The following is a 14,935-nucleotide window of genomic DNA, read 5'->3' as shown; positions in this document are numbered from 1 at the left end:
CCACTGATATACAGTACTTACACTGATCTCTGGAGCCTACCTTCATGTTTTGAAGATGATTGGTCAGCAATGCTGGTACCGGCTTCCCTCTTGTGCTGGATTATTGATTAAGCGACTGGCAGAACTCTGTGTGGTCAGCAGTAACTGGACATCACAGGAAACTTTCTTCAGAGTCCTGCTGAGCAAAGAGTTAATACCTTCAGAGCTCTGCTGGGATTAACTGTAACCGTTAATGTGTCAAGTTGATTGCTGGAGTGAAGAACTTTCCTCTCGTGAAGTGAGGAGGATCTTTGTCAAGTTTTGCACAAACTAAATTCCCAGATGCGTTTTGGTTGATGTTTGAGGTCTGGGTTTAACAGTCGATTGGAAATTAGCTTTAATTTTAAGTTAAGCTCATGTCACGTGCAATCTAGTCGCTCACAAACCACATTAATCAAATTCCATTTTCTATCACTTAGCTGCAGTTAATAGGTTTACGTCAGTTAAACTCCTCGTGTGTATTCATGGCAGCCATTAGCAATTTGCAGTAGTTCCTGTGCTGTTAATCAGTTTCATGTGAACTGATGACGCTCTCACTGCTCTGAATATTGCATTGCAGCAGACTCCACAGGCTGGCAGGTAATTGGTTTCTTTTATTGGCAAATTTAGGTTTTAAATGTGATTCATATCCTTCACCCTGTGGGCTTTTTTTTTTTTTTTTTAAGTTTGTGCGATTATTATTATTTTTTTATCTCAGTGATATTATTAAATGCCTCTTTATTCTCTGACCTGATCCATTCAAAATCATTTTCACAAACTGACATTTGTAACGGCAGAATTAAAGTCAAAACCTTTTTTTTTTTAAACTTGCTCTCCCTCCCATAAATGATTAATTTACTCTGCTGTGTAAAAGAGGAAGTCATTAAGAAGTTTTATTACCTTTCTCATTACTTTCCAGAACGCAGCTGTCATCTCTAGTCTACTGAGAAATATAACGTTCACCAGATAAGGTGAAATCTAAAGTTTGATGCTGCTTGTGGTGGGAAATACCGAACACTGACTGAGGCGCGTTATCTGGGTCCTCGTGTAAAGATATCCAGATGTGACGTTCTCTTTTTTTTTTTTCTTCACTGTCCTTTTGTTCTCACACAAACCACAGAAGTCATTCCAGGCTCATTTTCTTTCTCATTGAGGAAAACCCACTAATCTAAATGCGATGTCAGAAAAGCAGAGGCGAGGGAATTGAGGTGAAAATAATTCAATGTTATCAAACTGAAATATGCTTGACGACTTTCTTCAGAGTTCTAAATTTACATACACACATATTATTCTGACATGGCTTTCAACAATTTTAGAAAACCCAGATGATTCACAACTTAAATCAGAGCTGCACCTTTAGTGAAAGTATAATGTGTTCAGGAAGTAGACGGGTCCCACGTTTCAAAGGTTTTGGTGTAAAATGTGCATCATCTGCACAACAAAGGCAAAAACACATTATAATCATGCTGACTGAATGTTATAGTGTCAGTATCCATCCATTTTTTTTACACCCTTTTTCGCAACACTTGCCCTAATCTCGTCCTCTGCGCGTTAGAAAACCCAAAACAGTTCAGTTTGTCCTCTTTATTGACAATCAGTTCGTTGTAAATGCAAGAGTCAAAAAGTCCACAGCTACAAACGCACAATGTACAAACGTGTTACACCGAACAACAGCACACCCACACGTCATGTTACAGCCACACAAAATGCACGTGTGCGCAAACTCCCGTTATATTACAGAGTTATAATACAGCAGAGTGGGACGCTCAACAGAGTAGAACAGCAACTGTAGGTAAACAGAGAAAGGCAAATTACAATTAGTTATTAACCATTTTTTCTTTTTTTTCTTTTTTTTTTAAGAGAAATTTTACTTTACAGACATAAGAAGTATGGCAAGCAAGGAGAACAAAAATAAATCAGCATGTGAAAATTTAGAAATAGAAAACTGAAATGTGTGTAAGACAGTTTGAATTGAACTTAAATCTACAAAACATTTTAAAACTTAAACAGCAAAGTAATTCAATATTTTGTAAAATGGATTATTGTGTTCACAGTTTAGAAAACATAGTTCATACTAATAATTATTATTATTACAGGTTTTTGCAGTTTTAGAATATTTTAGTGATTAATGCTCTACAGTGTCTTTGTGAAGCTGTACTAAAACTTAGATGTTATTATTCTTATCATATTGAGATTGTGCCATGAAGTACTAAAGAATATTTAATATTTATTGGATGAACAGGCATGCTGACATTTTAATTTGTTTTAACCAAAAGAAAACAGTAAAATAACGTGTTAAAAACTCAAGAGGACAAAATAGGAATTACTGGCCTTCTTGAAAGATGTATAAATTAATTTTCTTTTTTAAAACTCTGTTTAAAAAAAAACCCTACAATCAAAACTGAGAAAAAAATTCTTTCTTTTGGTGGGGATAAAGTCTTAAAATCTGTAAAATTAAAATTTTTGTTTGCGCTGTGCATGAGTAAGTTTACTCTGATGAATCTAGACAGGAAATGCACCAGGAGGAAAAGCAGGTTGAGAAATTCTTTTTCAGTTTTGACATAAACACTTAAAATCAAAAACAAAACCGAAATACCGCAGGGGTTTCTGATAAAACAAAACAAAACAAAAAAAAGGATATGTGCCAGCGTACCTCAGGAGATACGAGTTCAAAATGTTTTTTTTTTCTTTGTAGAAGAATCTATCTAAAATAGAATGACTTCCTTTCCTTCAAACTGTTCAAAGCAGGCTGTGGAGATGTGGACTGGAAGCAGAGTAAGCTGTTCAGAGCGACTGTGGGCATTAGGAGGAGAAGGTGGATGTGAACGCACAGACGGAAAGACAAAAAGAGAAAGAGTAATCTCTCCACGCCCAGCCTCATTTTTATTCAAACAACTCGGCTTTGACGCTCTCTTCTCCTTCCCTCCCTCCTCTTTCGGTCTCTCCTATTCCCTTTTCCCTCACATTACATCTAACCTTCTTTCAGTTCTAGCCTCAGTTAAGTAGCTAAAACAGCAGCCAGAACAGTCTAATAAGCTAAACACTTCAAATAAAAAGTTAAATCCATCCATAAGTATTTAGAGCATACTTTTGTTTTGTAGCTTTTTTTATTTTTGGATTTGAGCTGTTGTTCCTTTTGGGGTTTTATCTAAAATATCTGCAGCAAATGTCAGGTTTAGCTGTCAGGCCATCTGAATCATTCAGGGAGGGCTTTTTGTCTGCAGCTGCCATTCAGACAGGAAGTGAGAAACATTTTTCCTCGCGGTCTCCGCTGACAGTAATCCCAGCATACAGGGATGAATTGCAGTTGCATAAAATGTTGACATTTTACAAAGGAAAGGAGTTGAGGTCCTGCAAAAGCTATCCACAGTAACTGCTTAGTTCCTGCCCATACTTACAGAGTAGCAAGTTCAGCAAAAGCTCCGTAGCCGCAGAGCTGTTACATAATTACATCCTATATCACAAGCAGAGGATCTCATCTTTTGCTTTCATCTTAAAACAATAGATGTGCTCTAAATTCTCGTCTCTGCACATTTTTATGAGACATTTCTCATTTTTTCTCCCCCTACAAACACAAACACACATGAGTGGTGTGATTTACATTCCTGCCAATGCTTCAGCGTTATTCCAGGTGGCAGTAACACGCCACAGAGCACAGCAATGAAACAGCAAAGGGAGGGAGGAGCACTGCTGGGAAATTAAAGCATCCAATTGCCTGCGCATACTCAAAGCAGTCACTATGCAAAGCGTTTATTACTCCACTATTATACTCAGAAGCAGTTCATCATGCAAACTCTACGTTTAGCGAGAGTAGCGTCCAACAAAGTACCGGCCACCGAGTTCACCGTTTCAGAACGTTGCTCGTGTGTTTTGTCTTTAATATTCTCCCTCCAGCTGATCTCATATGCAAAGTGTGTCATGCAGCAGCAGCAGCAGTTGAGTCAAACGTACAGCTTTGTAATACTGAACTAAAGTGATGGAGCAGATGGTTTTTTTTACAAGGAGCCATCTGGGAAGTCGGTGCTTGAAAGTGTTTGGAAATCGGTTTACAATTAAAAAAAAAAAAAAACTTGCCAAGTGACGGGATGAAACAAGCGTCTTTTGATTCTATCAGGAGGAAAGTTCAACTTATCTAATTAGCAAAGAAGTGAGCAGAATTATGAATAAGACATCTTTCTTAACAAGACGATGACAAACTGTTTAGATATTCTGTGTTTTTTAGTAGAAGGTTTGAGACTCTTTCATGAGCTGCAACTTTGTCCACATGTTTAGCCCATCTTGTGCCCCCTGTTTGTTCTTTTAAAGAAAATGCAAAAATCCATCATGTTTTTCTGGTGCTGTTAAGGTGTTTTGGTAAGTTATTACTGTTTCTACTCTTAAAGAGAAACAGGCGCTCCCATGGGCCTATAAAGGTAAAAACCACATCACACACAACAAAATAAAAAACAAAAGAAATAAAAACAACCAAATATTACAAAAAGATCATAGTCTCCCAAAATGTCTTTTCAGGATCACTTGAAAAGACAGGAGGTGTCCTGAACAAGGACTTAAGTTCAGGACTTAAGTCCTTGAAAAATGGATGAATGAACAGAAGGAAGTTCATTTGAACTTCTAAACATATCCACATTTAATTCCTTATTGTCTCCTATACTGTTCAACACAGTGACGTGCGGTCAGGGGAGGCAGAGCCGCACCTGTCATCACCGAAAAATAATAATAAAATCATTTATAAAGATATTTTCACCCTGTGGTTTGTACTATAATTCATGTACTATAAAGTACTATAAAGTACTATAAAGTACCTATTTTTCATTTAATTTAACCAAATATGATGGTTTTTTTCTTCAAAATCGCAGAATTTTCACATTTTCCCATTCAAATGCTCAGAAGCGAAGCAGGTGAGGCAGCAGCAGCTGAGCCTCACCTGAGATTGCGCAACCTCTCGCTACTGCCACTCTATGAGAGCATGCTCCTCCTGTCTGTACATCGCCAATAAAATGGTTAAAAACATTTAATGTTTTAATGAACAGATTTTCCATAATTTAGCTTATGTATTTAGTACTGTGTTTTTATTGTCACCAACTGTGTGTGTAATGTGTTTTGTGTGCTGAGGAGCGATCAGAAACAGCAGAGAACAGATTCGAGGTGAGGCAGGCAGTTCTCCTGTCTCACCGCTGGGGGCGCTCATGATCCCAGACATTGTGACTGCACAACTGCAGAGTAAGAGACGGTAACAGCGAGCTAGCCATACAGTAGCTGCGCTGATACAGAGAGCGAGAAAGACGTGGTTTTGAGTTGTACTTTAATGGTTTCTCCCTTTGCTGTTAAGCACGAAGTTAATAACATCTACATGTCTAAGTTTGATTGAGATAACGGGATTATTCTGCGGCGGCGGCGGCTAAGCATCACGTTAAAGAATAGTCTTTTTGCCCTCCAGCATTGTACGCATGCGCGAAATTCCCTTATGTAAACAATAACATACAGGGGGTCTAGATTTGTAAATCCGATTATAATTAAGTTAGTGCCTCACAAGCTATGAACCTCACCGCACGTCACTGGTTCAACACAAGTCTATTATTCAAGTCTATCATTCCATTGAGTTTTATGGATACCAGTAGATGCTTTTCCTTCTGTCTGTCTGAAGCAGAAATGGGTTGTAAACAGTGTGAAGTCGGCCGTCAGTGTTTTGACACTTTAAGACGTTTCTGAATCAATTTAGCTCATTTCTTTCTACAGTAAAAAGCCTAAACCAGTCAGAGTGGCTGCATCACTTTACTGCTACTTATAAAATGTTAGCATTTAGAAAGCTCTATTTTTGATTCGTCACACCGACAACAACCTGCCTGAAGGTGCAAATACAGCTCCAGTTCCCTTTGCTTTAACACAGACTGACTGAATCCAAACAAAAGTCCAAATTTTAAACGTTCAGCTCTGATGGTGAATTTATTTACTGCTAAGAATACAGCAGTATGTATAAAAGGTTAAGAGGGCAAAAGAAAAACTAAACTCAGACTTAATGATCCAGTTCTCAACGGTCCAAGACAGAAAATAAATTTGTATGACAAATGTAAAGGTATAATTTTAAATGGTGTTTAAAAACAAACTTTGCAGCTGTCATCCAGCCCCAATGCATGCTGGGATTTTAGGTATTTTCTTATTAGTCCCTGATAATAAGCACTCCATGCATTTGGCTGGATCTGACCTTCTGAATATCACATTTTTTGATGCATAAACTGGGCTGTTCTTGTAATTTCTTCATTTTTCTATGAGAAAACTCGACACTATCAAATTATTTACAGCACATTCCTTTTAAAATAGGACAAAAATAACCTCACAATATTTCCTTCTAGTGGAAATATTGAAAAACTTCTCAAACGTGCATTTCAGCATGGAGTAGACACAGCAGGTACCCAGACATTCAGTCATAATTACAGTGTTTCAGCTCTGCGTGCTTCAGGTCTTGTTTACATACAAACATCCAAACTAATCTCTTATTTTCATTGACATCAGTGTTTATGGATTTATCTTTTAAGAACGACTCAGGAACAAGACAGCTCTGCAGTAAATGATCTATTTCTGTATAAAATACCCCAGTTTAGCTCTTTCTAGGTCTGCTTTAAACTTTTTGATTATTACTCTGACTCCAGATGTTTTGTCAACGTTTTCTGATTTATTTATGCCTGCTCTACTTGAATGACGTCTTGATGAAGTGACTGACAGGAAATCTTATATTACTAATAAAATGTTTCTAGACACAGAGATCAATGAAAATGATTGATTTACATTTAATATATGTTGAAGAAATTGTTAGGAATGACAGTAACTTTACTCTAAATGCCAGACTTTTTCCAACTACCGTATTTTCCGCACTATAAGACGCACCTTCAACGAATGGCGTATTTTAAGGCGTATAGAATAGACACCTCAGTTTGGGGTGCCATACTCTATTATTACATTTGTAATCCCCGAGTGCTTTATATAGTTGTTGTTTCACTCACGGTGTTGGTGTTGCGACATTGTGCCCAACTGCTTTCTGGGTAATACAGACCAACCGGCACGCTGCCGCTGCAGTCTCCATCTCCCCCCTCAAACTTTATTAACAAACCAGCGTTCTGACAACTATCCCAGCATGCACCGCGCACTTCTTTTATGGGCGAAAATGAAGTCGGCGGCTGCTTACTGTAGTTGCTAGACCTGTTGTGGCTCAATATTGGTTCATATATAAGGCGCACCGGGTTATAAGGCGCACTGTCGGCTTTTGAGGAAATTGAAGGTTTTTAGGTGCGCCTTATAGTGCGGAAAATACGGTATTCTTAAAATAAAGGTTGGATTTTCTAACATTTCTCAGGGTGATATTTTTAGCTGCTGCAATAAAATTTTTTATTTATCTTTACTTTATTCATTTGAAACTTGTGGAGGGCACCAAGTCGTCACAGTCAAACTTAACACATGAACTTATATTCCTGTCATCTTTAGTTCACACTGACATGCTAACCAGCCAGATTTCCAGTAAAACACACATCTAAAAGGAGATAAAAAAAAATATAACATAAGAAGTGGTTTCAAAGTGCCTGGAAACACGTGTTTTATGCTGTCCGTTTTCACGGCTTTCTTTTCTTGTGCTTGACATTTTTCGGCAGCATTCAGTTTGAGCTTTTAGGCACACTACTTGTCTCATTCTTTATTAAACCCCCTAGCTATCGCTGAGCCTGTTTTTCCACAGGCATCTATTTACAACAAATTATTCCTCTGAACCGCTGACGTGCTCCCAGTTGATCTCAATACTTCCTGATAAAATGTTCAATAAAGCTGCCGTTGCCAGGCAACAAACGCAATTGCGGCTGCGCCGTGAGGACAGAGTTTGAGTGAGGGGAAAAAAAAAAGTGGAAACTGAACATTTTTGGAGGTTCTGACATTCCAATGTCACAATGTTGAGAAACAAAGAGGCCGAAGCAACAGGGAGCAGAGCTGAGAGACAAACACAGGCAGGCAGAGTTTGTACTGGTGAAAGCAAACAGAGCCACTTCCTGTCGCTGTGAATCGGGGCTCGCAGCCGATGACGAGTAAAATCCTAACACCCAATCAGAGCAACTGAAGGGTAATCCTTGAGATGCCGGAGGTTCGGGTTGGAGACTGCCAGTTGTTTCACAGCTGGTAATCCGCTCCGTGCTGAGATAAAAGCAGTTCTTCTCCACAATAAGATCAGGCCTCGTTCACAAGAGAATCAAACATCTCATTAACGACTGAATCGGGACAAACAATCAGTTTACCAGCTGGTGAAAGAATTATCTTCACTGTAGCAAATCAATTCTGTGGGTGTTAAAAAGGTTGCTGTCCGCAGATGAGAACACAAACAGGTCGCTTGACCCCATTTGATCTACAAACTACTCCAACAGTTTTAACCAGAGGCGTCAACGTGGAACAAACTCTGATAACAAAGACACGTCCAACAGCCTTTAGATGGAGAAAAGGATGCAGGAAGTGTAGCCAGACTGCCTGCTGCAGGAGGAAGATTTCCATCTGGATTCCAGCCACACACTTTACAGAGCTGAGATTTGTCACGGACAGAAGATGAACGCCGGATTTCTGGTTGGTTCATGCTCTGAATTAACACTTGACTGGCTTTCAGATTCAGGATCTGCAGCCAAAACACACGAACATGGGAACACAATACCTCCTCTGAGATATTGTGGACGGCTCTTATTGTCTCACTTCAGACCGTCGGTCTCTTAAGCCGCTTTCTTCCTCCACACCTCAGCATGTAGCAGGTAATTGATTTACTTTGTAGGTGGGAAATCAATGCCTGAGCTTATGCAGGCGCATAACAATGAATTAGAATATTATAAACAAATCGATGCAGGTCAATGCCTTAATTCAAAAGGTGATAGATCATGTATCATGTATTCATTTCATGCAGTGATACGTTTCCAGCTTCTTCAGTTAGTTTTAATAATTATGACCAATAACTGTAAATCCAATATTCAGTTTCTATGAAGAGGTAAATATTCTGTAAGTAAGTAAAAAAAAAAAAAAAAGATCTTTCATTCAGAAATCTAATGGTTTGGCCATGAAATTTATATAAATCACAAATATCGTATGAAAGTCACATCTTCCTGCTACATTCACCACATTTCATCAGGACAGCATTTCTGCACTGAAAGTCAGTTTATGTAGGTTTTGTATGATATTGCAATTTTCTGAGAAACTATGAGAAACAAGCATTAAAATGTATATAAAATATCAGATTACTTTGTGTTTAATGCAGGTGTATCATATGTTCAGATGTGCCTTTTTATATGTTGTCATCCAGCCGTGCCGTCATATTTACTTTCCCTCTCGGGACGTTGATGCGACCCAAAAACATCCATTAAAAGTGTGAATGATGTATTTTATGTGGGCCGTCTGTCTGAGCACTGGGAAGCGTTTGTTGACTCAAGGCAACAGCATTTTAGAGTTTACACTATAGCGATGAATAAAATGGAAAGAAAAATCACCAAAAGATCACAAATACTCCAGTAACGTTGCAAAGGCTTAAGTAAATGAACAAGCAGGGAAGAAATTCCCAAATAACGATATTTACTAACTCTTCAATGTGAAGATCGATTCAAAAAGATCCCATTTAAACAGTCCAGATTCAAATGGTTGTAGTTTCCACAGACACAATGAAATAAATACTCACAACACAACATGCTGGAAACAAGAAGGCCTGCTGTCGCTCCTGCATCCAGAAACATTTTCTGACAGGCTTTTGGTCCAGTTTGTCCATTCACACAAAAGTCTCCTCAGCTAGTTTCTTTTTACAGCACAGTTTCTTAGTTTGATTCATCCTCAAATAAAAAAAAACAACAAAAAAAACACACCCTGTCTTCCTTAAACGATTGAGTTTGATGAAAATGGCTTGTGGAGCGAAGGGACTGAAGCAGAATTTGGGGTTTTTCCTCTTTCCTTTCAGGGTATAACCTTCAGATCCGACCGTCGTTTTCTTTCTCCACAGTGTTGCTCTTTGCCGTTTTCAGTCTGTTCAACAAATAAAACCTGTACAGAAAATTTCCAGAAGGGTGGGATTAAAACTTCAGAGGCTAAATACCATAAGAAACATCTCCACTGATTGCAAGATCATTAATGGAGTCTTTAAAATGGGTTTTTAATGATTGTGAAGGAAAATAGCAGATCTTCAGAATAAGTAAACTTGTGAGAAAGACGTCTGTTCGCTCACAGACTCAAATATATCAAAGTGTTTCTTCACCCATGGCTACACAGATTCAGTGGGGGACTGGTCATCAGTGTGGTGCCTCATCGACTGAACGCTGGTCAGGATTTTCCTCTGGTGTCCTGCGAGAGACACTCCAATCCTCTCCAGATCCCTGGGAAAACAAAGAAACAAATGCATCTTACCAGCATCTGTGGTCATTTATCACAATCCCTGCTGGCACTGGAGGGGAAAACGCCAGCACACTGCTGGCAGGCTTTGCAAAAGTAAACACTTCAACTAATCAAACATTCCTACAAAGAGCTGCACAATATACCACAAATATATATAATTGTCGTATTATCAGAATCAGAATTTTACTGTCGCTGTGCACGAAAGAAAACACAGCAACTCTCGAAGGCAAGTCAAATAATTGAACAAAATAGTAACAAATATGTAAATCTGAATAGATGTAAAGATATAGCAGAAACACAGAAACAACTGGGATGTTAAGGGAAAAAAATACATAAATAAATGATGATCAGGTTTCAGATGAATTGACACATTTGGTTAAAATCTGTTTTTTTATTCTGTTTGTTCTGTTCAGACTGCAAAGGACGGTTTGGATTACACAACATGGGTGGGTGGACTGATCCAAAATACTGATAAGATCAATACTAAGTCAGTATAAGTATTGAATCAATATCGGTGTGGTGTGATCAATGATGTTTGTTTAGTTTTGTATCGCAGTTTTTCTTTTAACTCCACTTCAAAAAAGGATTTTGTTTTGATTTGCTCTCAAATGATTTATTTAGGAAAAATGTACACACCTCAGCCAAAACAGCAACATTATTATTATCAAATTTCAATATTGGTCCAAATTTTCATATCGGTCCACCCCTAATATTTACCAATATTATTGCCAATGCAAGATTTGATCATTTTGTGCAGCTCAAACCCTTCAGACAACTTACTATACAAAAGAAATGCACATAAAATGACTATTTTTGTATCAGGATCCTATTAGATGTGGTTGTATATTAATTATATATATATTATTCATGACTTCAGAGTGGTTTTTAAATAATGTCTTGGATCAGAATGTGCTCAAATATCAAGTTTAATATGCTAAAAAAGCCAAAAGTGAATGCATGTAGATTGTCATACCCATTGCTTTATATTACCTATAAAAATGTAACACGAGGAGCCGTTTTAAAATCTAATTAAATATACATGCAGTGCTGAATTTATGATGCAAAGAGAACAAATTAAAAACCCAAGAAATGTGAGTTCAGGCGGGTCGCCGTCCGTTTTTTTCTCGGAGGAAGTTGTTCATTCTGCATGAAACGTGAAACAGAGTTCACCGGTTCATATACCTGCACGGTGCCGTCTTCACATTTTAGCATATATTTAATTAGTCCCTTTGGGTACATTTCCTCTCTGTATTCAGAATACTTCAGGTTCAGAGGGCATCAGTGCAGTATAGGAGCACCAGATGAAAGTCTGACATTGGTGTCACTTATTGCCTTTAGACATCAGCAGCTGGAAAGTTGCAATGCAACTATTTAACATAGTTGTACAATTTAAAAGGCGCGTGCGATGAGAACGACAGACGAGAAGCGAAAGCAGTTAGGCCAGACATACTCAGCTGTGATTTGTGTGACCAGGGGCAAAGATGTGAACCCCGATCCGATGAAGGAGTCTCTATACTGGGTCATCTTCAGAGCAGCCAGCCAGTCCTCCACCGAGCTCAGCCTGCTCAGGTCCGGAGCTCCCCGGTCCAACAAAGGATGATGGGAAGGACTGCAGGGAGCAGAAACAAGGAACCACAGGGATGATTACAATCTCAGCTGTATCACAAACAGAGAGTGTTTGGGTATGGAAATGAGTTCATATCTCTGTTCACCCAGGAGCCATGTTGCTGGTGCCGGCTTTGAGAGACGCAGGGTTGCGGATCATTTTGTCCAACATGCTGACGATGTCGGAGAACTTTGGCCTTGCGTTTCTGTCTTTCTGCCAGCAATCCAGCATCAGCTGGTGCAGCACCACCGGGCAGTCCATGGGAGCTGGCAGTCTGAAGTCCTGCTCTATGGCGTTTATTACCTGGAACGCAGCAGAAGCAGGCGGATTTACACTGGAGCAAAAGGTAATAAATCTGTCAAAAAGTGAAGTCACAGAGTTCCATCTTTTGAAGAATGAATGTTGCGTTCTTGATCCTTAAAAAAATGCTTCATAAATAAATTGACATCGACAATATTTGGGTATTTTTCTGTGGAACATAACAGAAAATGTGTATTTATGGATTAAACTATAAATGCAGCCTGGGAAGCTAAAAAATGATCATATTTTAGAGCTGGTATTCTCAAAGCAGCAAACCCAGAAGAGCCATTCATTCATTTTCCTTGCTGCTGATTGGCTGTAAACCCCAATAGAGGAATTAAAGATGACTGTGGATGTTAGCTGCTGTGTCAAATTGGTTCCCATGTTTGTACTAATACACATTAAGGCATATATGCTGTTTGACCTATTAAGTATTTTTAGTGGAGCTCTCAGGTAAATTTCAGCTTTTCACTGTAAATGATAATTCTCTCATTTATCTCCGAGACCAACCCAGTTACATAGTAATCTTGTGGCATTTTGTTTGTTAATCTGGTGATATAGTCAAAGTAAATTATTCTATAGTGTCAATTTTGATGTTGACAATGTTGTCAAACTCATTATCCACAATCTTTTTACAAAAAACAACGACATACAACACAGGCATCGGCATGACGACCCGATATCAAAAGGATACGAGGATACTCTGGATTTCAGAAGACAGATAACGACAGAAGGAAGATAATATCTTTGCCAAAACACAAATAAAATCCAACATTATTTTGTTTCAATATATTCAAATATTCAATTGCTGTAATATGTAACTGAATAACAGTTGTGGTGGCTCTGATATAAAAATCTGCTGCAGTGATAACGTAGCTGTTCCTTTTTATTATTTTCTACGCATCTGCTACTTTCCAGGTGGTAATGAATAAAACTATGAAAAAAAAAATGGCACCACAGGACATGGACCACCATTCTTCCTGTGCTAAAATCTTAAAAGAGAGAAATATATGTTAAACGCAATGGCTCTATTTCAGCAAAATCAAGCTTCCAAGCATTGAGACTGGAGAAACGCCTACTTACTTGCTACAAATCTACATTTATATAATATCTGAACTTAAAAAAAAGCCCTAAATGTTTCATCCTACATACTCAGTGTCATTCTGAGGATCAAAGAGACAAGCCGCATGGTGCCGTCATGAAAGCTCAAGAGGAGAGAAAAACTGCTTCTTGTTAAAGTCATTTTCCTTTAGCACTTCTGTGATCACTTCTCTTCGTCTGCACTACTGAATAAGCACCCACATGCAGCAAGCCCCAAAACAAAATACAGTGTTTAAGGGGGCGTAATAATTTCAGAGGGCAAAATAACAAAGAGACAAACTTTACAACTTGGGTTTTGTGCAACAAGTAAATGGAGGCAGTTAAATAACTGGAGGAATTGATTATTTCTGCGCAGATATGTTCACCGACTACAAACAATTCAAAGTCATGTTGCTCACTTTGAGATATAAGTGGAGAAATAGAAACAGCAGAAAAGTTGCAGTCATGAATGAGGCATCCCATCATGGCGGCTTAAGGGCAAAACCAGGCTGGATGTGGTGATCAGAAGTACAATAGCTGTGTCCGAATTCAGGGTCTGCTTCCTTCGAAGGACGGATTTGTAGGCCGATTACGTCATAGCGTGGCGACAAGACCTGTCCGAATTCAAACACTCCTTCAAATGTGTCCTCCTTTTCCCCAGATTTGAAGGATGGGTCCGATGTACCCTTCGCGGCCCATGATATCCCATAATTCTTTGCGGGTTCCAACTGGGCGTCCAGGCAGAGCGCCAATGGCGGTGAATAGCGACCAATTATTTAGCTATATAACACTTTAAATGACACAACGTGATTTGGTACAACGTTTTTAGGCGAGAATGTAAGTGTGTAAATCTCAGATATCTGCTCGGTTCATCAATACATCACCTAATTTTAATATTGCTCTGACATTTTCGGACCTGTCTGCTACCGCTGCGTTAGCAGCTAGCTCCCCCCGCCAGCTGTCAGCTGGCCGGGCGCTCCGGGTTCGGTACACCGAGAGAAAACGCCTAACTCCTGGCACATCGTTATAAAAACTCCCGCTAGCTTTCCCCAATGAGAGGGAGTTAAACACCGATATTATTCATACAGGTCTGGCTGAAAAATGTTTGGTTTATAAAGTATTTCAAAGCAGAGCCCATCGGTTTGTTTGATTAATTAAAGTTAAGCCCTCAAACCTAATAGGTTTATTTAACCGTAATGTCCTATCTGCGATGCGGAGAGTACTATATTTGTAAATGAATAATTTGTATTCCTTGTAGAAAAGTGCAGTACACATTTGACCATTTTAGAATCAAACTAAGAGATTTCCCTTTTCACTACGGAACATCCTTTACTATAAAAGGTGAAGAATAATATAGAAATCAGTAATACACGACTGAAAAACAAAGTTCAGCTCCGTTGTTTTTTCTTCTCCGCTCTCTGCTTCACGCTGACACGGTTGCTAGGCAACATGAGTTACGCTGAGGTGGGGGCGGGGACAGTTGGCGAAGGCTAGACCTGTCCGAATCCACAGATGTTTTTCTTCCGGTCTTAGTTTATTTCCGGCCTT

General features: G+C 38.9%; 1 protein-coding gene across 1 annotated transcript in view; it reads right to left on the bottom strand.

Annotated features, from left to right (window-relative positions):
• Positions 1–1,587: 1,587 nt before the first annotated feature.
• Positions 1,588–14,935, bottom strand: part of LOC103463084 (ephrin type-B receptor 1-like) — a 123,636-nt gene continuing 110,288 nt past the window's right edge. Inside the window, exons 18-20 of the mRNA XM_008406220.3 lie at positions 12,114–12,310; positions 11,852–12,010; positions 1,588–10,382 (exon numbers count right to left, since the gene is read on the bottom strand). Coding sequence (XP_008404442.1) covers positions 10,271–10,382; positions 11,852–12,010; positions 12,114–12,310 — 468 coding nt within the window. The 3' untranslated portion in view covers positions 1,588–10,270. The remainder of the gene's footprint in view (positions 10,383–11,851; positions 12,011–12,113; positions 12,311–14,935) is intronic.

This window comes from Poecilia reticulata, chromosome 4, assembly GCF_904066995.2.
Source record: "Poecilia reticulata chromosome 4, P_reticulata-male-v2, whole genome shotgun sequence".
Taxonomy (NCBI): Eukaryota; Metazoa; Chordata; class Actinopteri; order Cyprinodontiformes; family Poeciliidae; genus Poecilia; species Poecilia reticulata.
The sequence above is the reverse complement of the archived record's forward strand: the minus strand, read 5'-3'. Positions and strand labels throughout refer to the sequence as shown.